Source organism: Coturnix japonica, chromosome 1, assembly GCF_054131305.1.
Source record: "Coturnix japonica strain WE chromosome 1, WE-NBRP24, whole genome shotgun sequence".
NCBI classification, from domain to species: Eukaryota; Metazoa; Chordata; class Aves; order Galliformes; family Phasianidae; genus Coturnix; species Coturnix japonica.
This window is the reverse complement of record NC_140663.1, coordinates 31,847,107-31,872,397: the sequence shown is the minus strand read 5'-3', so window position 1 is coordinate 31,872,397 and position 25,291 is coordinate 31,847,107. Positions and strand designations below refer to the sequence as shown.

The window sequence follows — 25,291 nt, the reverse complement described above, 5'->3', positions numbered from 1 at the left end:
TGATGAAGTTAAGCTAAATAAGTTAGCCTGAATTAGTTGAGACAAACAAATGCCCACAGCTACCCCATGATGTCTACCTGGCCATTATTATTCTGACAACTAGTGTGCCTCTCTGCTCTGAGTGATGAGAATAGGCCTTTCATTCTGCTTGCTGTAGTTCTACAGCCACTCAGAGGTAACTTCACTGATGACACAGAAAGGAATAATTTGAGGCAGAGGTTATATTTAGTCTTTTCTCAGGAACTGTGAGATTTTCCTTCAAACTAGAAGAGAATGCCAAGCTTCATTTTTAAGGACCTAATCTAGCAAGAATGCATGGAACATGGCTGCAGTTATTGCCTGTATGCAACACAGCACCAGAGGAACAGCTCCTTATTCTACCGAGGTGTGAGTTAAGCAGCAGCAATGCATCAGTTAGTGCGGGGAGCCTTTAATTGGTGAAGTGCACTAACATCAGTATCAAAATCATGATCCAGCTCTCACCTTGATCTGTAATTCCATCACAGTGTTTTCTTTCTAAGGATAACAAAGAAAATTAGCATCTGTTTGCCTGTGTGTAATCAACAACTTGGCAACACATTCAGTGGTCTATTCCTGTGTACTCAGAAAGAAAATTACAGCGCTAATACATTAAAAAACCACCACTGAAGTCTGACATTTATTAAATTAACTAGTTTCACCAAAAAGTTAAGCAATTAAAAACCATAGTAAATATGGCATGGAAAGCATTTCATATGCTCTTTAGACTTTACTACAAAACCATAAGAAAATCCACTAAATATTTGCCGTGTGAAATCAAAGAGTAGCTGTAATACTCATATATCCAAATAAAATAATGGCTCATATTTTTGCATTTCATTAGATAACTCTTGCTGTGGGAAGAAGCTGCTGGGCTCCTCTCATTTTCTACTATGCCATGAATCTTTTCCCCGCTGTGAGATAGGCACTGTTGCATTTTTCTTTTGGTGGATAAGCAAAATTTTGTGGGAGTAAGAGCAAAAACTGCTGCAACTATGTGGCATTTTCAAATAACAGCCGGTAGAGATTGGTAACCTTTTGCAATTCAGGCAGACCTGAGCATTTTTGTTAAGCAGCTCTCTGGAAAACAGGAGAGCAAGCTCTGCTTGCTGACTCACCTCTTACTGTCATCATTGGCCTAGATGGGATAGCATGCTAGTTCTCAGTGTGCACTGATTCTAATTAGTAGTGCTAGTTGAATTAGGAAACTACAAAGACAAGAGAATACTATTGTCTTCTCCTCCTCCAGTTTCTTTATTACATGCTACGAGTGTTCAGCACTTTAAGAATCTGCCTGAAGACATTAGCCAAGCTTGCTCTCTTGTATGTATTTGCACTCTGTAGAGCCAGAATACTACAAATGGACGTATACATTTTATTTTTGCTGCAGATTTTTTCTTACAGGAAGCCAAAAACGGTTCTTTGAAAAATTATCAATTTACTGTGACAAATACGCTGAACAAATCCCAGTAACTTTTGTGCTTGGTAAGTACTGGTTACATGTGAAATTATTCTCCAACACAAACTCTGTTCAGGCATCTTGTTAATGCCGGTGCATGGAAGCATTGCAGAGATGAGGGTCATATGGGAGTTTAAAGAAGATCTCCTTAAAGTCAGGTTGCTTTTGTCACATCAACATTTATGCTCAGTTCTTAATGTCCCAACAAAAAGTATTTTCATACATATATATATATATGTATAAATATATATAGTGCCCACTAACACTGATACACGGTGCCTGACCTTTCAAAGCACTAAATACACTCAACATTTACTACAGAAGAGAAAATCTGGAAGTCTGCGTTAACACTGTATGTGATACTCAGCTGTAACAGGCCTCAAAGTTGCAGTGTCTACTAAATAATAAGTTTTTTGCATACTGTTTTTGACTTGACTTACTGCATTTATTCTGGTACATGGAGCAGCTTAGTGATGTGAAGGACACTCTACAATTTAAATCAAAGTAAGCTAAACTGAAGCACCGAAAGGCACTGATATGCACTGAACATTTTTCCTCCTCGCACGCAGGTTTCTATGTCACACTGGTGGTGAATCGCTGGTGGAACCAGTTTGTGAACTTGCCATGGCCAGATCGACTGATGTTCTTGATCTCCAGCTGTGTCCAGGGGAGAGATGAATATGGCCGCTTGATCAGGAGGACTCTAATGCGATATGTGAATTTAACTTCTCTGCTGATCTTTCGCTCCGTGAGCACGGCTGTGTACAAAAGGTTTCCCACCATGGACCACGTGGTGGGTGCAGGTACTGCTGCACCCTTCCCTGAGAGTTTCTTACTTTCCCACACGGGTGGAGGCACAGGGTAGGAAGGTGTTTGCTTCATATAGGTATTGAGCGAGGCTTCATTTTCTCTCTATAGAGATTTGGTGATCTCCTCCAAATAGCAGAAGTCACATTTTTACTGCAAATCTTAACATTTCTTAAAATTATTCCTTTGGCACAGATTAGTAAGCAAAGTTGTAGCAAGTTAAATTATGCAGTGTGTATATACATATACAAATTCAAATGTATGCAAGGAGCTTTGAGTGTTGAAAAAAAAGAAACCCAGGCAGAATGCAGAACACAGAATGCAGAATGCATTCGTCTTACCGTAAGAAATCATTTGTGTTTTCACCCCATTTTCAGAATTCAGTTGAAGTTCTTTTCCTTTTGCTTTTCAACAAAATTGTTTACCTGAGCCTGCAAGAGGTCAAGGAAGCTTCTGTCACTCTCCCCAGCAATCTGCTTCTAGCACATGCTGGAAAATTACCACATTTCCAACAGGATAATCCAGCTCTGCCTCCCTATTGCTAAAGACAATCTGTTCTGAAAGAGACAAAATTGTAGGCTGGAAAACAAGAGTTATTTGGGGTTTTTTTGGTTTCTTTTTTTCCCCGGTACGTTGGAAAACATCCCAGTACAAACAGCATAACTAAATATTGACAGTATAGGAATCTTGGTGGATTTCAGTACAGATTGTGTAGAGTCTTATATATACTGCATCACAGATTTTTTGTTGATGTGGTATTGAACACTTGAGGGTAGATATTGCTACTACAAGCACCGAATGATTAAGATAGTACTCTGCAATTATCCCCTTTCTAATTCCCTATGGGATTATATAACAGGCTGCAACATTTAATATGAACGTGAGTGGCAGAATGTGATACTTACAGAGCAATCATCACTGAAACAACTTGTGCCGATTTTGCGTTTTGTTCTCAAACTGAGAACCATCATGGTATAAGTAGTGCTACACATTGCCCCTCTCAGCAAATGAACTGCTTAAATTCGTAGTTTTAAATCTGAGAGCAGTATTATGATGATCTAGTCTGACTCATCCACAACATGTGGTATAAAAGCTTATTCACCATCTCCTTTTCAAACTGCAGTTTCTGACTGAACTATAATACCTTCTAGGAATCCAAGCAGCCCTGATTTAAAATTCAGCTGAGTACGATGGAGAATAAACAGATGTGACATTCACCATTGTGAACTCAGTGTTGAAAAGTGAACTTCCATTCCAAGTCTGAACTTGCATACAGTCATCTTCTAAGTCATTGGATTTTTAAATAGGTTTGGTTGTTCTTTTTTAAATTAGATAAAATCAGTGTTTCCTATCAATAGCTACTTACTAGCAGAGCGTATAGAGGCTTGAGAGAACTTACAAGATTGGACTTCTTTATTCTCTCCTTGACAAGGTATGATCGTCATATCTAGATCTTCCTCATAACTCTTTTCTAAACTCTTTTTCATTTTTTAACACTTGTTATGGAACTGTAGGCAGTAGATTGATGTAGATCCTTGGCACTGAGATGTCGAGTACTGTGACACATGCACCACAAGCACCAATGCCTAGTAGTCATGAGTTTACAAATCCTGTCAGATGCACGGTAAGAGAGCAAAGTTGGATGATTGAGAGTATGAATCTTGGAAAATGTGAGTACTAAGTCACCATCTGTACAGAGAGCAGCCCAAGACAAGCAGTAGGGAATTACAAAGAGAAACATGAGGTATGAGCCCAGGCACATGAATACCTACTGCTGATTGAAATTCACAGACCCAGACCCACCACTGGAATGGAGCACCAAACTAGTCCTTCTCACGTAACACAGAAACAGAAAGCAGGACTTGTATCTGCTTAATCTTTGTTAGCACACGCTGGGGAGATGTGGGAGATGACTGCCAATCGGGTCCTTCTAACCACAAGATGTTATAGTTATTTTTGTGGATATCTTGAAGCAGCCTTGCCTCAGTCCATACCATTTTGATGGGAGACCCAAACATTCCATGAAGCACTTCAGGGAGAGCACAAGTGCATTTTTCCAGACAGGATTATGTTCTCATTAAGATTTTTTCCATAAGATTACTTTGGTTGACATTATTCACATTACTGTCTCTTCATTCTTTATTGGTTGTATCACTTGTCAAGATTTTAGTACTTTTTTTTCCCCCAAGCATTTAATTCCCTGTCATTCCTTAGATCATCCTTTTGAAGATGGATCTTGAGATCTCAAGATCTTGGCACAATATTTGCCACATATTTCCAGTTTTCTGGAACTTCCCCCATCTTCCAGTTCTTGTCAAAACCAACATTTTTGTTCAGAATTTCTCAGTTGATTCTTTGAATACTTTTAAATAAACAATAGATGAACATATTTAGAAACCATTTAATTTTAATAAACGAGTTTTAATATAATCCCCAGTAATTTTTTGAATAGAAGGTGTTTATTTATTCAAGCAGTTGCAAGAGCTTCCTTACTGAGTATTGGTTTTATTGCAGTAATTTTTGCCAGCAATTACAGAAATCAATAAATGTTTACTATTTTCTAATGTTTAATATTTTCTACTCTCTATTATATATGTCCATCAAAGACAGTGTTTAATTAGTATAAACATAAATGTCTTTACTTTAAAAATAATGGCAATTTGAATGCAATTGTGAAAATAATGGTGCTTTGTCTTGGTTTTCTGAACAAAAATGTACCCAATTTAAGTGGAAAGCTGAACGGATCCCTGGAGCTTTGCTATTCTTCATGTCCCCCTCAGGCTGTGTCCTCGATAATGACTTCCCAGAGCCTCTCCAGGGAATTTCATGCTCCAGACTGTCAATTTTTTTGTATTCCGTCTGTCTATTCCAGCATGATAAAAACATCCTTTCCCATCTTGCAGTAAGAAAGCTGGACAGATGAAAATCAAAGACAGCCTGAAAGATTGGCACTCAGGAGTCAGAGCAGCCATAACTAGCAAGACAAATTGATTGCCCAATTTTTTTTTCTGTACAACTCATTATGAGAGCTGGCTGCAAACTGTGAAGGGACCTTTAAAAGCTATATCTTATTCTGCTCCTAAGTTCCAGGATTCTGCAGAAGTGCCATATCTTACTGCTGAACTGCGTCTTCTAGCTCAGTGGCAGCATGTCCTGTCCTTGTACTCCTTCTCAGTACTTAAAGTATTTCAAACCTCCTGTGTAATGTAGTTCCAAATGTACAGCAGTAGCATTAGTCTCATCAGAGTTGCCTCATTTAACAAACCTGTTCTTGCCTTATTCACATTTTTATACAGGAAAAACAACTGTGTGAGTTTGTATACGTTTATTTTTCACAGCTTCATCTATCATTAGCAACATTAGTAAGAGCAGGCCAACTCTTAAGTTGGAGTCTAGAAAAATTAATGTCTATTCTCAATTCAAAATTGAATTGTCAGCACTCAAACTATTGTTCAAACTTAAAATTAGTTGGACGAGTCCCTTATTTTGCATCTACTTTGTTAGTAACTTTGTACTGTTTCAGAGTTAATATCAACACAACAAAGGAAGTCTTGCATCCTTCTGAGCAAAAGCTTTGGTTTCCCAGACCTAAAGATTAATGCAATCCCAGAAAATCTGAGATGTAAACAAACAAAAATGTGAAATTCCCTTCATGAAATGTCTGAGGTTGTTTTCCTTAGAGGCGTGGTGGAAGGAGGGCAGCAGAGCGGAGCAATGCTTTTTGACCCACAAAGCCCAAGGGGTTGAAGCATTGCTCGAAAAAGCGGGCTGCTTCCCATGCCAATCCCAGACAGCAGAGATTTTGTCAAACACAGCCCTGGCTGCCCTTGGCGTTCCTTACAACAGAGGGAAGCGGGGCTTCACAAGGCCAAGCTGCCTCTGCAGGAAGCACAGTGCCCTCCCAGCGCCAGGCCGGGCAGGCAGCCAGGCAGAACACAGCTTCAATCTGCAGGCCCAGAGCAGGGCCTGGCCCAGTGCGCCGCTAGCAGTGGAACTTCTCTCTGCATGGCTCCATTTCCTTCCCCTCATGCCCCTGCATAGCCTCAAAGAAAATAAAAATCTGGCAGAGAAACATTTTGTTGGCAGAAGGCATGCTCTCAGCTGAGCTCTGTTTCATACATGAGCTTGTATGCTCCATTTCTTGCTCACTACCTTGCGGATTTACCAAAAAATTATCTGAACCAGAAGGTCATGCCTCTGCCCTGAGAACAGATGGTGACATCCTGCTAAAAGCCATAATTGCTGATAAGTGATACTTCATTGACTGATGTTATCCAGTTTCTTATTTTTTCTAAAAGTAGGATATGAAACTAGAGAATAAGCTCGTGAATTTGTACAAGGCTTAATGCTATACACATCTACAGTATTTCAACAGTCACAAAGGAGAGCTGAACCACAGCAAATTGTCACGTACACTGATTGACAGGGATTGTTTTTCAGGTAGTCAGGGCAAAAACAGTTACTTCAAACAAGATTCCTGAGAAAATAAATTAAGAAGGAGGCTACTAGTTAGAATCGTAATTGGTGTTTTACATGGTTCTCTGCAAGTATCAAATAAACATAATCATATATAATATAAGCTGCACTGTTGATGCAGAATAAATCAACTCCTTTTTGTTGTTGTTTCATGAACAGGTTTTATGACAAGACATGAAAGAAAAATATTTGATGACCTTAAGTCTCCCCATCTGAAATATTGGGTTCCCTTTGTCTGGTTTGGAAATTTGGCATCGAAGGCACGAAATGAGGGTAGAATTCGAGACAGCGTGGATTTGCAGACACTAATGAATGTAAGTTGAAAAAGTAAACCTCCAGCAGACTAGCGTTAAATTGCTATGCAGTAGCTTTTCACCTACGTAACTTGATTTAGTGCACTCAGCTCTCTGGTGTCATCTAAACGATCTTAGAGACGATCTATAACACTTTTCTGGTGTGCCAGTGTATGCTCACACATAGCAGAAGTTCACTGGGATTGTATTTGTATGACTAAGAAGGAATTACTTGAAATAACAATTTGGTGAGTAAAAGCCTCACTGTAAATTCATACTTGGCCCATTACTGTAGAAAAAAAAAAAACAACAACCCTCTAATCGTTATTTGGCATTTTGAAGATTTTAGTGTCAATTTCAGGGAAAAGCCTCCCTAAATATTTTATTAAGTGGCCCAACATTATTTTTATAATAGAATGCACTCCCTCCTATATTACTAAGCTGCATTTAAAATAGAAACAAAAGATCATTTGTGAAGAAACAGATATTATATTAAATATTCCAAGTCCATAATTTAAGTGAATATTCAAACATTACAATGAGAGGTTGAGTTTTATTATTTTATGAATTCATACGACTCCCTGTCCTTTGGCATGTATAAAAATAGACTACATCTAAATGTTTGTCATTCAGGATTAACGCCATTTCAGTTTGTTGTGATGTTTCTTCTTTCTCTCTCTCTCTCTCTTTTCTTTTCTTTTTTCCCCCATTCAGGAAATGAATAAGTTCAGATCTTGGTGTAGCCTTTTGTTTGGCTATGACTGGGTTGGAATTCCTCTGGTCTATACACAGGTACCAAACTGTCTATTTTACATGTTTTCTTTGACATACATTGTCCATAAAAGGGGATGTTTGTGCCAAACGCCCATAGACTGCACTGGCATTTCCAAGATGTCTGAGGCTTGTTGAGTCCTACTGAAACATCGGCATCTGGCTAAATATTTAAGCCATGTTTAACATAGAGTTGTTTTGAAATCCTTGCATAATCTGGGAAAATAAGGAAGCTCCAAGATGTTTTTGTTTCCTGGGTCTGCCTCCTGGCATTGATCACTCTTGCAACCTCTTTATTTGTAACATTTAGTTCCAGTTTTGTAAATAATATTACAAAAGGCAGTCAGAGACATTTGGATTAGTGACGTCTTATGCATAAGACTGTATTATTACATTTCTAATGAAGTTTTTCTCTTTGCAGGTCGTTACTCTTGCAGTATATACCTTTTTCTTTGCCTGTCTAATAGGCCGCCAGTTTTTGGATACTGACCAAGGGTATCAGGGACACGACTTAGATCTTTACGTTCCAATCTTTACGCTGTTACAGTTCTTCTTCTACGCAGGATGGCTGAAGGTAAGCCAGCTTCCTGGGAAGACAATGGGGGAACCCTCCCTACATGAGCTGCTGGAGGTGTCAGTGTCAGATTCATGGCATGCTAAAATCACCAAGGTTTCAGGGAGTTACACCAAAGCTAAATTCAGCCCAAAGTGTCCTGTAGTTATAAAGAAAAATTATCCAATACTCAAAAAGATCTTACTGTAAGGAGTTTGCAGGAACCTGAAAGATACCGTTTCATTTGGAGCAGCACAGCAACAACTCCTCAAGAAAGCGTTGCTCTAGCAAAATCTGGTCCCTCGATGTGGACTATAAAGGAACAGATGAAAAATTAGAGAAATCTTTTTCCCACTTGGCTATGTGGTGGGCACATACTTTTGCAGACCTGGCATGGGCTGAAAGGAACTAAAGCACAATTTGATCTTATGATCACAGCCGGCCTTTAGTGTCTGCTGCTAACTAATATGATGCAGCCAATTTAAGGTCTCCAGTTTCATAATGCTCTCAAACAGTGACAGTTAATATTGCCTACAGTCTCACTGCATAAAAGCATTCATTAAAAAGAATTATGGAAGGACTTGGATGCTACCCATCAACCCATTGATGCCTGATTAGTTAGCATATTGCAATTGATCTGATAGATGAGTAATTACGTCACACATCTCACACTGGCTCTCTTCTTTGCAGTGAGGATCAGGATGGACTAACTGAAAAAAAAATTTTAGTAAAAAGCAAATTTGTACATAAGGGCCTACGTACTTAAAGGTTTCCCCTTGGGATTATTAATCATAGCTGGAAATTTTGATTTTTTTAGGATATAAATGGTACAAAATTGACCCTCTTTCCTTTAATGCTCCCATTTTTAGAGCTCTTTTCTCACAGCTATCTCAAAATGGTTGGGTAAAAAAAAAAAACGCAGCATACCAAGCTGTTGGACTGAAGGGGTTTTGCTAGGGATTACAAAGCTGCCCTCTCTTCAGAGACCTGCAGGGTAAGCTTTTCTAGTCCTGTATGGCAGGAAATTGTTGGGGGGGAAAGGAGGCTGCAATATAGGGGCCAGCCTGGAGAAGGGAGAATGGAGAAGGGAGAAGGGAGAAGGGAGAAGGGAGAAGGGAGAAGGGAGAAGGGAGAAGGGAGAAGGGAGAAGGGAGAAGGGAGAAGGGAGAAGGGAGAAGGGAGAAGGGAGAAGGGAGAAGGGAGAAGGGAGAAGGGAGAAGGGAGAGCATCCTGTTGCAATAGGAGTGCATGGCCCATGGATGGGGAGAACTTCACACATGAGCAAGCTGTAAGATCGGTTCTTTCCTTCATAAAATGCCTCTTCAATTTTCATTTGGTTTTGCCACTTGCTTAATTATGTTTTAAGTTTAACAGCAAGTGAGATACCTGCAGGCCTTAAATTCCTATCTTTTTAAAGTGGGTTTCAGCACCAATTTTCTTTGAAATTATGGATGTGAGGCTTTGTCCCTAGGCACTGCCTTTCAAGGTTGTCACAGTGAGTTACAAAACTGACCACCCTGACCAATGCATCTGGAAGCCAAGGGGAGATGCCTTCCTCCCCATCAAATTCCATCTTTTCCAGTTACAGGCTTCCAGCCAACTCCAGGCAATAGGTATGGAATATCATTGTAACAGAGAAATCTTCTGCATAAGAAAATGAAGAGGAGGAAAAGCAGCTATTAAAAAACAGTCATCAGTGTTCCCTCAGACTGCCACAGAGTGCATGTCTTTCTGTTCTGAAGGTTAAAGCTGTTTCCTGCTGAGCGCACAGGGCATTGGCTGCCAGTGTATGCACAGGGCCAGCACTATTGACTTCCAGTAACTTGGCAATTCCTCAGAGATGAAGGCAAAACTGAGCTCATTCCTTGGCCTCAGGCCTGATTTGTTATACCTGCAGTACAGGGGCAAAATTTCCCAACATGTGAGACAGTGCTAAATTCCTATTTCATTGCTGCAATAGACAGACCATCCAAATACAGGGCTTAGCTGTCTAGTGTTGCATTCCTTTCCAGACAATAGAAGCCAGTGGCCGGGAAAAGTCCTCTGTCCTAACCCTGCTCATTGTTTTTTTTAGCTCATGGGAGAGGTTTTACAGTGGAATTTTGGGCAGTAATTCCTGGGTTAACACTGAGCTGATGCGGTGTCTTCCCTGGGGACCCATAATGCCATTTGCATTCTGCCATATTCCGATTCCAGCAGCTGCGTAGCTGTACCCGAAATGTAATGCCCCAGGGCACACCAACAAGTTTGAGCAGAGGTGTTCCCCTTCTGCTTCTCACTCCTGCTGCCTCCTTTGGGCTTCTTACAGTTTGTCTTCTCAGCAGTTCATTCGTCATCTTCCACTACCAGCCAAGGAGAGTCAGCAAGCAGTTATGTAACAGTGCGCTCAAGCAGTCCTTAAACATGAGGCACATGCGAATAAATAGCCATGGAGTGATGGCCTTACTATTATAAGTTATTTAGATCGTAGCAGCCCATAGTGGTCAGTTTGTCCAACACCATGTTGAACCCGGGACCTCTCTGCTCACCCTGCATGGCCCTGGCCAACACCAGGATCAGCAGTGGCATCACTAGCTTAAAAAGACAAAAAGAAGGGGAAAGGTGCAAAGGAGGGGAGGATATTTAACATCAGTTCACCAAGGAACTGAGAAATAAGAAGTGTGGATATCCTACAGCTGGTTGTTTGTGGGTTTTTTTTGTTCAGTATTCCTATTTCAGATTTTTCTTCAGTGATTTCATCCCCACAATGTTTTTTGGGTGATCATGAGGCCTGGGGCTCCAGTTACTTTTCCACTTATTTAGGCCTTAGCAGATAGAAGGTAGGCAAGGCATAGGGCAGTCCAAGAGGTTTCCTTCCCCTGAGGCACTTCACCATGGAGCTGCCTGATCTCCGTGAGCAGTCATGTCCTCCACAAAATGGTCTTTACCCTTTAATCACTTCGTTTGCAGAAACAGAAACCTCCAGGCTGAATTAAAGGACAAACTCAGACGCTGTCTCTTGGCTTTGGCTACCATGACAAATGACTTTCACTGGAGCCAAAGCTCCATTGGTAGGCTGCTTTCCTCAAATCTTGAGAGATGCAGTTAGCATGACCTCGGGTCAATCATTAGCAGCCAGGGGCTGGTGTCCAGGACTTGGGGGATGGGCTGTCTTCCATCCAGAAGACTTCAGCTATGTTGAAATATTAAGTGAGTGGGCCAGTGGAGTATCATAGACCATAATGCAGTGAAAGAGCCTTCCATTGCTAAATCACTAATGTAAGTAAGTCAGTCTGAGAAGCAGTGAGGGAAGGTAATGATTATCTCATGTGACAATCACAGCAGCCCAGACATTTCTTAGTTCCTGTAGGCCAGGGCCAACATTCATGACTGACAGCACCAACAAGGCACCGGGGTCTGCATGCACAGGGAAAGCAAGATGTTCCTCCGCTTGACTGGCACCAACATCACGCTGAAGCTCATGTTATGATTGTAAGTGACAGGCAGGGAGAGAGAGAAAAATCAGATCATATTTGCTCCGAGGCAGCAGTCCTGACACTGCATGTTAACCTCTATTCACTGTCTCGTTTCCCTCTCAGGTCGCAGAACAACTTATTAATCCATTTGGAGAAGATGATGATGATTTTGAAACTAATTGGTGCATCGATAGAAACTTACAGGTTGCTGTTGTTATTTCTACTTCCAGCTTTGCGGTATCATAGATCATCATTACATTTAATCCCCTTTCATACACTGAGGTACAAATTAAGGGCAATGAGTGTCATTAAAACAAACTCTTTCCCTGAAGCAGTGCCTATAGCTATGATCCCTGGATTGCATTTTCATAAGCTAATGCATCCTGGTTTGGGTATTTGGCATCACTTCTTTCCTGACTAACATGAAAACAGCTGACCTCCAACTCTAAGCTCACCTTATGCCAGGAAAAAACAAGTAATATGGGTCAATCCTGCCAAATCCAAAAGCCATCTACTCCCATTTAGATGAAAACAAGCTTTGCTAATCTGGATGTCTAACAATTGCAATATTGTATATTAATCTTCCTTTTATAACATCTCAGAGAAGATCCCAAAGCAGAGCCCTGAGGCAGTAAGTGGGGCCTGTGGTAGTGTCTTCACTAGAGGCTGAAGAGTGGTCTCTGGCTTAATGCTACCTCAGGCTGCTGGTGCAAGGGTGTTGCAGAGTCCTTTTGATAGGACTTCTTGCAAGGCCCTAAACATTTGATTCTGAAGGGGTTAAAATGGGGAAGAAATCTACAAAAACCTTCTCAACCAGTGGAACATTCAGAGGAATAGAACACATTACACAGACTGTCTATTGAAGACTGGGATTACAAGTCCATTTAACCACACCATTGGTAACAAAAGGACTTCAGTCCCAAAGAAATATCTTCACAGCATGAGATTCAAGTTGTGATAAAATTCAGACTTCCACAGGTGTAGGAAGGTATCGAGGTTGGATTTTAGTAATATTGATTCTCTTCACAATGCCCAGAGCTCACGGTTTAGTATAAAGGGTCTATAGAAAAAGCCGTTGAGCTGAGGAGTACAAAGCAGGTCATTTTGTATGCTGTAACATATTGAAGATGACATGATTTATGCAAAAAATCTAAGGTCTCACTTCTGGCGGTGGATGAGATGCACATGAACTTACCAAGAATGGAAAGAGATATTTACTGGAACGATTCTTCCGCCCGGCCGCCCTACACAAAAGCAGCTGCTGATTACTGCATTCCTTCATTCCTTGGATCAACGATTGAAATGGGGTGAGTGGCACAACAGTCCCTGCTGCCACCAGCAAGATTGCCAAGGCTGCAGCCCCCACCTCCCCAGATGAGGGATGCGGGCTGGTACCAGTGACTGCTGCAGGACCTTCACTGGTCCCCAGTGGCTTGTCTTGTCTATTAGCATTCATCCAGACAGCTGCCTCAAGAACTGCATTTTGTAACACATAGTTAAGACCGTTTCCATTGGGGGAATGTGATAAAGAGTCGTGGGGCTCAGGGATAGGATGATATTGTGAGTGGGGAAGGTCAAGATTGGAAAGAGTGTTGCTGGGAGTGGATGGGCAGGCTGGTGTTGATGGCAGGATGTCTTCAGCAGTCCCTGTGCTCATACAGATTGCGCCTCCATATTGCCTAATTAATAACTAGAGAATGCCTGGGGGGAATGCTCACAGATGTTCTCTGAGTACAAGACAGCATCTGAAGACAGTGACAGACTTCTTAATAATTTTCCTCCTACTACGTCTTCTCCATACATCACCAAACAGATATGCATTTGTTTGTTCAAGCAGCAGATGATGGCTGAAATTAATCCAGATTTTTGAGATCTTAAATGTGGTATGGCTTTTAATTGACTAATAATCCTGGTGAGGAAACTGGACCAGTCGGGATTTATGAAACCCCTTGCCTCAGGTTTGGTCCATGTCCGTTTGCAGTCCTTGCCCTTAAGAAAGCTGGATGGACTTATTTGACTTGTCTTCTCACTCTGCTTCCAGGAGTAGATTTTCCATTATTATTACTTTTTGCCTGGACTCTCTAGATGTACAGCACTGAGCAAGCTTTCCTTCTTCCTCTACCCTCACCCTAAGCTCAAGTCAGCTGCATGCAGATGCCCAAAGGGCTGGAGCCAAGTATCAAGCATAGCAGCCTGGCTACCTGGCTCCTGACCCCAGTATGAAACATAACCCAGTGCCCAGCTCTGCTGTTCCACTGTCATCCTTCAGAAGAGACATCTGAAGATGGAGAGCTTCCTGAGTGACCCAGCTGGTCCAAAGGGAAAGGTGCTATTTCCTGGCACCCTCACCCTTCATTCATCCCTTCCATGCCCTTCTGAGAGACACATAAGGGCTTTTGATTCCTAGCATTTCTGTCTTCCTGTCAAGACAGAAGGATATATGTGCATGCAGACTGCGCGCTTTCTATGCGTAACACCTACTTACCTACTTTATTTGGCAGGCTGGCTGATACTGAATTCCTCTATGGCGAAGAGTGGCCCTGGGAAGAGGAGAAACACCACAGACAACATTCAGTGCTGAGAAGAGTTAAGAGATTTCTCAGCGTCCATGAGGGCCCTTCATCCCCCTCTCACCGGCGCTACAACCGGCAGACAAGTGAGAACTCGGTGTTCTTCCCTGCAGATGAGAAGGGACACATCAGGAGGCTGCAGGAAATGCATACTAGGGGGAGACATTCTACCTCCAGCTTCAAGAAGAAACACGAAGGAGCTGACCGAAGTAGCAGACTTCACAGTAGCAGGGATCTAGGACCTATAAGTGAAACCTCCAGGAACGAGGCACTGCTCAATGACAGTGACACCTCATCTGAGACCAACAAGCCAGTTCCTGAGGTCATCGTCACTGAAGCTGAGGAGAAAGCGCCTGACGTGCTGGCCAAGACAGCTCTGCAGGCAGAGAGCGCCAAAGTCATGCCAGAAGAGAAGCTCCAAAGGAGCCTAACCGAGGCAGATGTGTCTCTTATGGACCTTTCCTTATTCCCCCCAGAAGTGACTGCACACCTCCCAGACACTGAGATGCATCAGTCACTGCCTAGCATGACAACGGAGCCCAGACACGAAGCCCACAGTAGTAACATAGCCGGTCTCATAACAGATCATGAGAGATACCTTCAGCGATGGAGCTTACCGAGCTTCCATAGTCCCAGTACTATGCCTAGTGCTGACTCTGCACCTTCTGTAACAGATGCTGAGACATCTTCACATCCAAGGACTGTGGTAAGTGATGGAAAAAGCGTTACTTCTGCTGCTGCTCCAGAGACATTTGAAATGCACCACATATTGGATAATCTGGATACCAAAGAAACAGCCATAGTAGAATTTTCTAGTGAAACAAGTAAAAGAAATCCTTAACAGTGCTTCTGTTTGTGGCTCAGCTTCCTGTCTTTTCTTGAAAGTGGTTCTCTCAGATGTTTGTTGGAAGGCCCAGAAAGTCAGACATGATGCTCAGACAAGTCCTGAGCAAGATCCAACAGAGGATTCAGGCACCTAAACATGAGGCACTGCAGTATTCCAGGTCATTTGGTCACTGGTTTCAAATTTGTGACCCTGTGAGGAAAACATTTATGGGGAGGACTGAGAGCCTCAAAAATGGATTCAAACCATCCAGTGTACATGGCAGTGAGATGTGTGGGCTTACCTAGAGGAAACACTAAGATAAAGAATAGCAGAGGTGGCTTTTTCCACTTTACATGGAATAAAAAATACTTGAATATTGCCACATAATTTGATGGATACTCCTTCAGACTTAAATCCATAACACCCTTGTAAGACAACCAACACTTTTGGTTTCTAGTCAAGGAGCTGGAAGGGGAGGTTTGGGCTCAATACCCTCCTCAGCCCACTAAATTCCAATACTTAGAGGAATGCTTGAATAAAACAGGCACCTTATTGTGGCTTGAGGGGGGCAAGAGCCCGCAATGCTCCTGCTGAAGCTATGCCACTACAGACTGAAAAATAAAAATGAAATACTTCATGCTAAAACTCCTTTAAGAAGAATGGAAGAGACAACATTTCTGATGAACTAGGCATGGAAGGTACGAGTCTTGGTCTGTGCTCCTAAGAGCACATACATAGCTTATCCAGGGGCCATGGCCCTCTCTCAAGAAGGAGAGGAGCAGAGGTAACTGAACTGAGGCCTCCATTTATGGGGAGCTGCAGCTGGCAGCGCAGACAATAATAGTACTGGGACTATAAGAGTGGTGAGGCACTGGACCAGATTGCCCAGAAAGCTGGTGGATGCTGCCACTTCCACTCACTCTGCCTGCGCTCCCTGCCAAGGGGGGACATACAATAGCCACTGAGTGGTTAAGCTTCAGTTAGGTCCCACAGAGGCATCTATTAGATATGGAAAGATGTTAGGTTAGGGATGACAGTTCTGAAGTCCCATGGTCTATTATGCAGTAAACAAAACAGTATTTCACACGTAGCAAGTCAGCTCCAGGTTAGTTACGATATTCCATTCATTAGCTCACAGAGAAGCCGGTGCTGGGATGAGCTATCAGAAAAAATTCCTTGCATTTTGTCTATCTGTTGCAAACATCTTCAGGCTCTGACTTATATTACGTTTTCTTTTGGGATGACATGCTCCCTTTAGCACTTCTAGTGAACTATTTGCCTTAGCATAGCAAACAGATGATTTCAGCAACCCCAGCAACTCACAATGCACGTTCACTGGCATAAAGAATGTAGAATTATGGCATGAATAAAGGCATTTTGAGAAACACGGATGTCTTGACTGTATTGAACTGTCAAGAAACACTTCTGGTAGAAATGTGGACTACCGTGCAAGTCAACTTGATGTCTACCTGGAACAAAGATGCAAACCTACAGAAGTGGGCAAAGCTTGAAAAGACTGAGGAAGTGATGGGAGCAACGTGGTCAGCATGTCCTATCTCTCCCCCCTGTCCCCCCAGGCTGCCAAGTAAGTTGTATATTTAATTGCTGCTGACCCTCTCAACCCCCTCGGAGCACGTGGCCCTGGCATGGCAGGAGCCACTGCAAGGAAACAAAAACCAAAGCACCATTAGGTCCAAAGCAGATTTCATTTGGTTAAGCTTTATTTGCATGTACAGAGGCAGCAACAGTTTTAACAATCAAAACAAATATTCCGGTTGGTATCATTTTGGTAAATATCCTTTGGCTCAATCAGCTGTAGAAAGTTCAGCAATTCCCCCTGTGTGGATTGCAGTCTGGCTTTTGAAATGCAAATAGATACCCTGAACCCAGAAGGTCAAAATCAAAATGACATTGAACACCAAGACCCAGAGCAGAAGTAAAAAGTCAAGAGAACAAACCTAAGGGAAGAGCAGGTCTGAGAGAGCTGTAAGCTGTCTGCAAGGAAGTGCCGGAAAGTGTGGTGGTCACTCAGGGATCAGTCCAGCTCCTCTTCATATGAATTGGAGTTAAATCAACAGAAGGTACATGGCAGGAAGGAGACAAGGTTGCCAAAACAAGAACATAACAAGGAAAACAAAGTCAGAAGGGAAAGGAGATGGAAAGTGCATACAGGAATAAAAAAAGGCTACAAACAAACCAGACTGGGATTAGCTTCACCCATTTCTAACTGCTATACTCTCAGTCTTATGATGTTCAGCATTTTCATCCTTCCTGCCCTCTTGCAGAGCTGCACAACGTACTGAGATGAGCTCTGTTCATCCAGAGAGCTGTGGTGGTCACCAGTTATTCAGGAAGGACATGTATCTCAGTTGTAAGTATGTAGAGATTGAACCAAACTATATAACTGGGGACAAGGATTGCCCTGAGCACTAAAAACTTGAGGAGGAGGTCTGCATTCTGCTTCAGAGTTTCACCTTTAGTCCTTTTCCACAGGTCTGCTCAAAACTGTTATATCAGCATCCATGCTGATGCAGAATGGATGCTGTTACAACTCAATTATAATCGTCACTGTGAGCAGATTTTGCAAATCCCACTCTATCATTCCCACGGTCAAAAATGCAGTAAAAGGCAGACATAAAGACATCCCCTAAAATCCAGAGTGGACCATTGCGAGTTGGGATGTCAAGAGACTGGAAGCCACTCATACAGAAGGTTTGGTCATCGATGGACTCCTGGAAAAGAAAGAACATCTCCTTGCAGTGGCTCTTCTGGCCCTGACCAGGAGCAGAGAACCAGAAGGACACGCACCTTCACAACGTATTGCTCTGATGTCAGCTTGTATTCGTGGTGCCCGATGGTGAAACTGATGTGGGGCAAGCTGGACAGTCTTCTGCAGTCTACAAGAAACTGTATGCAATACACTGGTTGGCGTGTGATTGATTTACTGCTGTTTAAGTACTGTCCTTTGCATTCAAGCTTTTTGCCTCTGCTAATGGTGAATTTACTGCAGGGGAACATTAGGCCGACTCATGCCCCACGCACTGCCCACAGGTCCAGCACTGGGTCATAGCAGCTGCACCAAAGCCCCCCAGGGGCTCTGAAAAGCATTGCATGCCCCAAAGGGACAAGATGCAGGTGCATTCTGATGTCTCCCATGTACAAAACCAAGTTTGTGTCCCATAAGTAAGAAGAGAGAAGCAAGGTGTGCTGAGCAGAGCCCCTCCAGGTGCCAGGCTGTGGTGGGGTCCTGGACCTGCCTCCAGCCCATGCAGTACGTTATTGAAGGTAACATCTCTGCTTCAGGAGAAACAAAAGGGACCCACTCAGAAATCTCACGAGGAACACAGCACTCTGTGTGTTTATGCGTTCATATATTCATACGTTACACTGCACTGGAGTGGGATTTAAAAAAACAGAAAAAGGACTGAATGCTGGCATGCCCATTAATTTCTATAAATAATGCATTTGCTTACAGTAACCCAGCAGATCATTTCCTGGCCTCCCAGCTATTTCACCAACCAACCAACATGTGAAATGGAACTGCACAATGCTCCAAGCCCAGAGGGATCTTTGAGGCAAACTGCAGCATTTAAAGACATTGTATTATGGCCTTCCTATAAGGAAGGTGATGTTTTTGCTGTTGTTAAATGAACTCAATCAAAATATTGCCATAAACCTTTTGCAAACTAAGCAGGTGTCATGCCATTAGAGCAAGATAAAGCATGAGATAGAGAAGATAAGGGTAAGAGAGCCAGCACTGTGATGTGCAGGATATGAGAAGCAAGACACAATTCATTTACATTGTGGGTACATTCAGAGCAAATTAATCCTTTCTGGAAAGAGAGAAAAGTTCTGGTAAAATCACTGATGGAAGCCTCTGCTTACACCAGGATAAATCGGAGCCGACACACTCAGCCTGCCTGTGGTTTTAAAATAAAAGTGACATAAAGAATGTCTTTTAGGTTTGTTTTTGACAGAATCTGAGATGTCAGCATTGGAATGAGTATCCTTATGCTGAAATGATGCATCCCTTGTCTATGTAGTATCAAGGCAACTACTTTGAAATTACCTATTTTATCTATGTCCATGGAATACGTACCATTATAAAAACAATCTGTTATCAAAACACAGTCTTTAACACATGCCTGAAAACCTTAATGAAAACAAAATGTAAGGTTTAACTGAAAAAATGACCGAAGCCTCATCAGTTACACAGAAGCATCTCCAGGTCTCCCCCTCCCAAAGGGAGGCAGATTAAAGCTCACTTTCTCTCTGAACTTTGCCCAAGCACAGGGCAAAAGTAGCACTTAATTCTCTCCAAAGTGCAGTGTTGTCATGATCAAGACAACTGTGGAGTCACCCAGAACTGTAGGCGGTGGTTTTACTTGCAGCACTGGAGCGTGGCAGGGTAAAAATTGACCGTGGGAGTCAGCCAAAGGTCATCAATAATGCACAGAAAAATAAGCTGCTCCTTCCTGGAGCTGTCACGGATTAGCCATCACATGCTCACTGTCTCAGTGCTTTAGATATTGCCGGGGCTTGGACAAGTAACAATGGGAAGGTATAAAGGGTGGCAGAGACATCCCTACTGAGAGGGCAGTGACCAGCCCAACATCCAGCAGCCTCGACTCATGTAACCCCCAGAGGGAAGTGTGGGGAGCTGGAAGTACAGATGTGCGACTACAGGAGCCATGAAGAGACAAATCCCAGCCATCTCAACTGACTGTAAAAGGTGGAGGTGCTCCCTGGAGAAGTGGCAGTGAGGAGGGGGAGTTCTGACTGGTGTCAGAAGGGGGATGCAAGAGGAAAGAGATACCAAACAATGAGGAAACACAAGAAAAGCATTGAGCAGGGAGTGCAAGAGGCAGCAAGGTCTGTCCTGTACTCCTAGGGTTCATCTACCCAGAGCCAACATTGTGAGCAACCTGAACACCATCACTGAAGAGAACTGCAGAAGAGATAGACACTGGGAGGAGGGCTGGGGCAATAAGGCAGATACATCAAAACCACCACAGCAATGAGTTCAGTATTGTCTTAGAGACAAGGCTTTCTCAGACATTAACTTGAATATTTTCTTCTTTCTCCCACCCTATAAGCTCTCTGCACCAAACACCAGTTTCTCTTTCTCTGGCTGCTTTCTGGTTGCGTAGTGATTACCTCTCCAGAACGCGATGGACTTGCCCCAATATACGCCTGTAATCGTCTGATTTGTGACGAGGGACCGGTGATAAGAGAAGTGCCAGAATCAACGATGGCTTCACAGCCATGGGAGCAAAATGCCACCCGGCCCTGGACCTTTATACTGCAAGTGGAAAACAAGGCATCTTTAAACAAATGTTATATACACTGCATCTGAAGCAATACACTACTGCTATCTGACTTCAGAGTCAGGGCACGATACGAAGAGCTGGCTGCCAGGCTTTCCCAGTCTGAAAATAAAAGAGTGTATTTTAAAAATGAGAAATCAAAAGAAGCAGCTCTAGGAAGACCCACGTGTGGATCCACTTTTCTCCCAGGACTCCTGCAGCCCAAATCATTTGCCGATGAACGTCTTCATGGGTCTTCATGGCTTTTATGCAGTACAAACAAAGGGATGTTAAAAACTTTGGCCAAGGTTCAAAAGAAAGATTAGAGCAAGAGCTGGGACTTGTCTCAGTTCCTTGGTGCCTTAGTCACTTCCATGAATAGCCCACCAAGAGGTAGTCTGACCATTATTGAATCATATTAAAGCATTCTAAAATGCCCTCACAGAAACCAGCCATCCATGCCACCATCCATGCCACAGCAGAGTCAGAGAGCTGATAGTCCTCAGACTCATCCTGGGAAACCTCTTTGAGACCCACAAAGGAGAAACACTACAGCCTCTTTCATCTGCATTGCTGAGCATTTCTGCCTCTTTACCTGGAGGGGTGAATTCCACCACGTAGTGCATACATACTTGTTCAGATGTATCTGCCAGTAGCTTTTCTCAGTGACTGGGACCCAGTGAATTGAGCCTTTGTAGAGGGAGTGGTCTATGCCCCCCAGGATCAGCACACCACCATTCTCAGTGTAATCTCCCCTGGAAGAAGAGCACACATCAGCAGAGGCACAGGAATATGTTGGAGTACAAAAACTAGACCTGTCTTAAAAGACAAACCACAGTGCTTTCTAAATTCAAGCATGGATGGCTGAACCTGATTATGTCTGAATTGTAACTGAATATATCTCAATTCAGAACCTCTGAGCACTCTGAGAAAATGCACTGCGAGTTGCCAAGGGCTGACAGCAGGCACTAGGAACACACTGAGCCAGTTGCTCTCTCCATTCAGAATTAAATCTAGACAAATTAGTGGAGTTACAGACGAGTTCATATTAGAGAGCAACATTTTTCTTCTTAAATGCAGCCACTTGGGTGTAGCATTGCATTTCTGTTCGTCTCCATTGGTGAGAGGGAAACCTCCAGCAGCTCAGCACACTTCCAGTCTGAGTTAGGAGCTCTTTTGTCCATGACCAGCTACCACAACAAATGTCCGTCCAAAAACTGGTGGTCCTCTCACACACACACTAAAACATATTTTCCTTTTCACTCTATTATTCCCCATCGGAAAATCAAAGGAAAACAAAATTAATGAAATGAGAGCAATTACTTTCTGGAACTGAAGATTTACACAGATGCTCCATTGCCTCTATAAAGAACTAAAGTGCATTTGTGTTTTGCTTGGCCCTGCCACTGCTAGGACTGACCGCTTCAGGTAGAAGGAGAAGACTGGCTCCTCTACCAGCTTCTGGTTCATGATGCTGTCAAACACAGGCAGAGCGTTGCCCACTGCTAGGGAGGGGTAGCCCAGGCCCAAAACACCGTCGAAGTGGGCAAGGGCAAAGGTCAATCCTGGTTCAAACACTGACTCGCCGAAGTCCTGTCCCTTGATGGAGATGTTACTGATCTGTTCAGTAGGAGAAAAAGAAGAGGTGAAAGGAAAGACACCATCAGTGCCAATGAATTAGGCACACTTCACACTCATAACCAAGGCCCAACCCAGCCGGAGGCTCACCTGTAGCGTGTCCTTGGCTGCAATGCCCAGAAGCTGCCCAGTGCCATACTGCAGGGAGAAGGGTTCCCCACCGTGCTCATATGAATCTGACAGAAAGGACTTGAACCTCTGGTGCACCCCTGCACAAAACAGACCACATCTGCACCCCAAGGGAAGGGCCAGGCTGTTCACCTGCTCCCCCTTGCAAAACTGTCTGCGTTGCTGGCAAGGCAGCTTTGACTTTCAGTGTGAAGAAGTCATCAACAGAGACACCGTTCCCCTGCAGACACCACATTTTTCTGCTCTCCAAATACCTCGGGGGTTCATTTTGGTTTGTAACTCCCCAGGTCCATTTTCATGTCTTTTCATGCCCACCCTGTCTGCCACCAGCACAGGGAGGAGCAGGCCAGCAAGGCTTTGTGGCTACTCCAGGCCCTCCCTCCCACAAACCCCTGATAATTTCAGACAGCAACCCCTTGGCCCTTTCCAAAGTTTGCCCACACATGGCGTTATTAGAAAATCAAATGCCAGTTACATCTTTGCTTGACTGCGGCCAATTTACCCAGGATGTCGGCAGGACAAGGAACAGGAAGGTTTCTTACTGCATGCTTCGCTGATGCAATAAAAAGAAGGGACCCAAAAATTGGAGGAGCCAGTGTCAAACACCACGGTGAAGCTCTGAGGCGGTGTGCCAACGCTGATGACTCCGTAGTATTGTGCCTGGGAAGGACAACCCAGTCAGCCCCACTGCCGAGGTGGTGAACCTGTGATTTCCTTAGGGCCTATTGCAATGAGCAGCTATGAGCAAGTCAGAAACAAATTCTGCTCTACAGACTGTATCTGATGTACAGAGTAAAGTTCATCCCGTGGTTAAAGGAACCACTGACTGTCCTTGGGCATCAGCTGAAGATAGAGATATCTGTGGACACGTGATTGCTGAAGTGAAGAGCTTATCAACACAAAGCATGCAATTGTCTGAGTGTCTGTATCTGGCCATGAAAGAGCACTTTAGCATTAAGAGACCTATTTATAGGATGAAGCATTTCTGGAATTCAAAGGCACAAGTCTTTTGTAACAGTAAAAAGTATTTGAGTATGTAACTTCTTGTGTATGCTTGTTAATTAACACACACACAGTTTGTGACCCTGGAGTTTACAATCTTAACAAGATAACCATAACACAAGCACGCGTACTATGTAATAGAATATCCAGCTTACAGCAGGGAGTTGTTTCTTTCTGTATCAAATAACCTTATACTGATTAACCTATAAACTGAGGCAGCTCTCTGCTGCGTTGGTAAAATACACATATATATAATCCAGAAACTTGCAAACCCCCCTCACAAAATTGTTACAGATGCTGGGGAAGCGGCTTTTGTTTAGTTATTTTGATAAGTGTCAGAGCAGGATGAAAACTCTCTGCCTTTGTTCTTCTTCACTCACATCTCCAGCTTATCTGGAGACTTCTTCATGAGCCTCAAACGTCAGGAAGCTCTTTCTGAATGATTCACCTTCCCCCCATTGCCCAAAGCAGCCTCTACATCTCTGCAACTTCACTTTCCTTTAGGCAAACAGAACAGATCAACCAAAGAGAGCAGCAGACAGACCAACAAAACCAAAAGAGGCAGCTTATAGGATGGTTGACTCTACTTGGGCCCTCGCTGTCACTGATTTATGACTGAAGTAATGAAATAAATGAGATCTTGGGGATCTGTTATAACAGGGAAACATACGAGATCCTGATAGATCTGAACTAATCAGATTCTGCCCGGTCTACACCTGGGATTGATAGACACAAACCTTCCACATTGTTTGAAGGCTAAAACAGATCTGCACAAAAATTAAACTCATCACAGAACTACCTCTGATAGATTATATCAGTTTTCTGTCAAGGTCCCATGTTAACCTCTATCTGTACACATTGCATTTTGCAGACTGTTAAACTATTTTTGATGATCTAGTATTTACGAGGAGGCTCCCATCTGAAGTCCTACAGTGGAGAGACTCTATTCCAAGCGTTGTCCATTTCAAGTGGAAAAAAATCTGCCTTCAATGTCAGAGAGCCCACACAGTTGCATTACCATAACCGTACTTACGTTCATGTAGTCATACAGCCTTTCTGAAACAGTTCCTGCTGCCAAAGTGAGATCTGGAGGGAAGCAATACAGGTGTCTCCGAGCAAAAATAGCAGGGTGATGATTCCTCCAGAATTCCTCCAATTCTCCCTTTTCTTTAAGTTGCGTGTTGACAGATTTGAATCGGACAAGCGGGACTCTATACAAATAAAGAACTACATGAAAGCTAACTGGATCTCCTTCCTAGAGACCCCGTATGCTTTTCTTTGTGTCTTTTTGGAGACCCCGGTAGCAATAATCACTGTCATGCCAGGAGCCAGCTGGAACAGGAGGAGCTGGGGAGACCCGTCACATTCTTACCGATGCAAGGCCACGGTGAAGGGGATGTAAACCACAGTCAGCAATATGGCCCTCATGGCTTCAGCTGGCCCCAAGTCCAACAACGTTCATTTCCTCTGAAGTCCCTTTTTTATACCCTGCTGGGAGCTGGGAGCTGCTGGCCAGGTCAATCAATCAGAGGAGGTCAGTGCTCTGGCAGCAAGTGGAGGGGTTTGTTCGCTGAGCAACCACTGGATTGAGCAAATATTGGTGCCCAGAGAAGCTGAGCACAGATAGCCCGGGCACAGTCTAGACCAAAAATATATTTACTGAAAATCATTAGTATCTTTCATATAATTATAATAAAGGGGGAGTCTTGGCTCCTGTTAGCCCAGGAGAGAGAATGCAGCCCAAGGAACTGCCTGCTTCCCTCTGCATAAGCTATTTTTCAAGCCTGCTTTAATGACAAGAAGACCAGGAGTGTCAAAGGCAGAGAGAGAAGATAGAACACACAACTGACTCACTTCTACATGGAGCAGGACTGAGCACATGGGTGCTTGGTTGGCTGGTGAAAAGCCATCCTCTAACAGCTGAAGATGAATCCCCTATTTACACAAGAGCTCCGGCACAGATATCATTATGATTGCCATCCAAAAAA

The 25,291-nt window shown here is 43.2% G+C and overlaps 2 protein-coding genes across 5 annotated transcripts in view; one reads left to right on the top strand and one right to left on the bottom strand.

Annotated features, from left to right (window-relative positions):
* Positions 1 to 17,165, top strand: part of BEST3 (bestrophin 3) — a 21,680-nt gene extending 4,515 nt beyond the window's left edge. For 2 of the 3 annotated variants that reach the window (XM_015856089.3, XM_015856109.3), the window contains 8 exons: positions 1,409 to 1,503; positions 2,047 to 2,280; positions 6,920 to 7,074; positions 7,768 to 7,845; positions 8,246 to 8,398; positions 11,956 to 12,036; positions 12,988 to 13,139; positions 14,334 to 17,165. In XM_015856089.3, the coding sequence (XP_015711575.1) occupies positions 1,409 to 1,503; positions 2,047 to 2,280; positions 6,920 to 7,074; positions 7,768 to 7,845; positions 8,246 to 8,398; positions 11,956 to 12,036; positions 12,988 to 13,139; positions 14,334 to 15,243 (1,858 nt within the window). In that variant the 3' untranslated portion in view covers positions 15,244 to 17,165. The remainder of the gene's footprint in view (positions 1 to 1,408; positions 1,504 to 2,046; positions 2,281 to 6,919; positions 7,075 to 7,767; positions 7,846 to 8,245; positions 8,399 to 11,955; positions 12,037 to 12,987; positions 13,140 to 14,333) is intronic. The other variant, XM_015856099.3, reaches the window with a different exon arrangement.
* LOC107310248 (cathepsin E-like) lies at positions 16,932 to 25,291 on the bottom strand. Of its 2 annotated transcripts, XM_032443512.2 has the most exons (9): positions 24,676 to 25,291; positions 24,337 to 24,514; positions 22,844 to 22,961; positions 22,263 to 22,381; positions 21,955 to 22,154; positions 21,167 to 21,289; positions 20,386 to 20,530; positions 18,037 to 18,135; positions 16,932 to 17,960 (listed from the first exon to the last, which is right to left on the bottom strand). In XM_032443512.2, exons 1-9 carry the CDS (start codon positions 24,729 to 24,731, stop codon positions 17,781 to 17,783), a joined length of 1,218 nt encoding a protein of 405 aa, XP_032299403.1. In that variant the 5' UTR covers positions 24,732 to 25,291; the 3' UTR covers positions 16,932 to 17,780. The 2 variants fall into 2 exon arrangements, with proteins under 2 accessions (XP_032299403.1, XP_085371076.1); XM_085514950.1 differs by lacking the exons at positions 16,932 to 17,960; positions 18,037 to 18,135; positions 20,386 to 20,530 and having other exon boundaries at positions 21,858 to 22,154.

Excerpts from the sequence above, each read along its gene's own strand:
- LOC107310248 (XM_032443512.2), bottom strand. The coding sequence starts at position 24,731 with ATGAGGGCCATATTGCTGACTGTGGTTTACATCCCCTTCACCGTGGCC. Across the intron at positions 24,515-24,675 it reads TTCACCGTGGCCTTGCATCG|AGTCCCGCTTGTCCGATTCA; the intron begins GTAAGAATGTGA and ends TTATTTGTATAG. Across the intron at positions 20,531-21,166 it reads TGGCAGATACATCTGAACAA|TATAAAGGTCCAGGGCCGGG; the intron begins GTATGTATGCAC and ends TTCCACTTGCAG.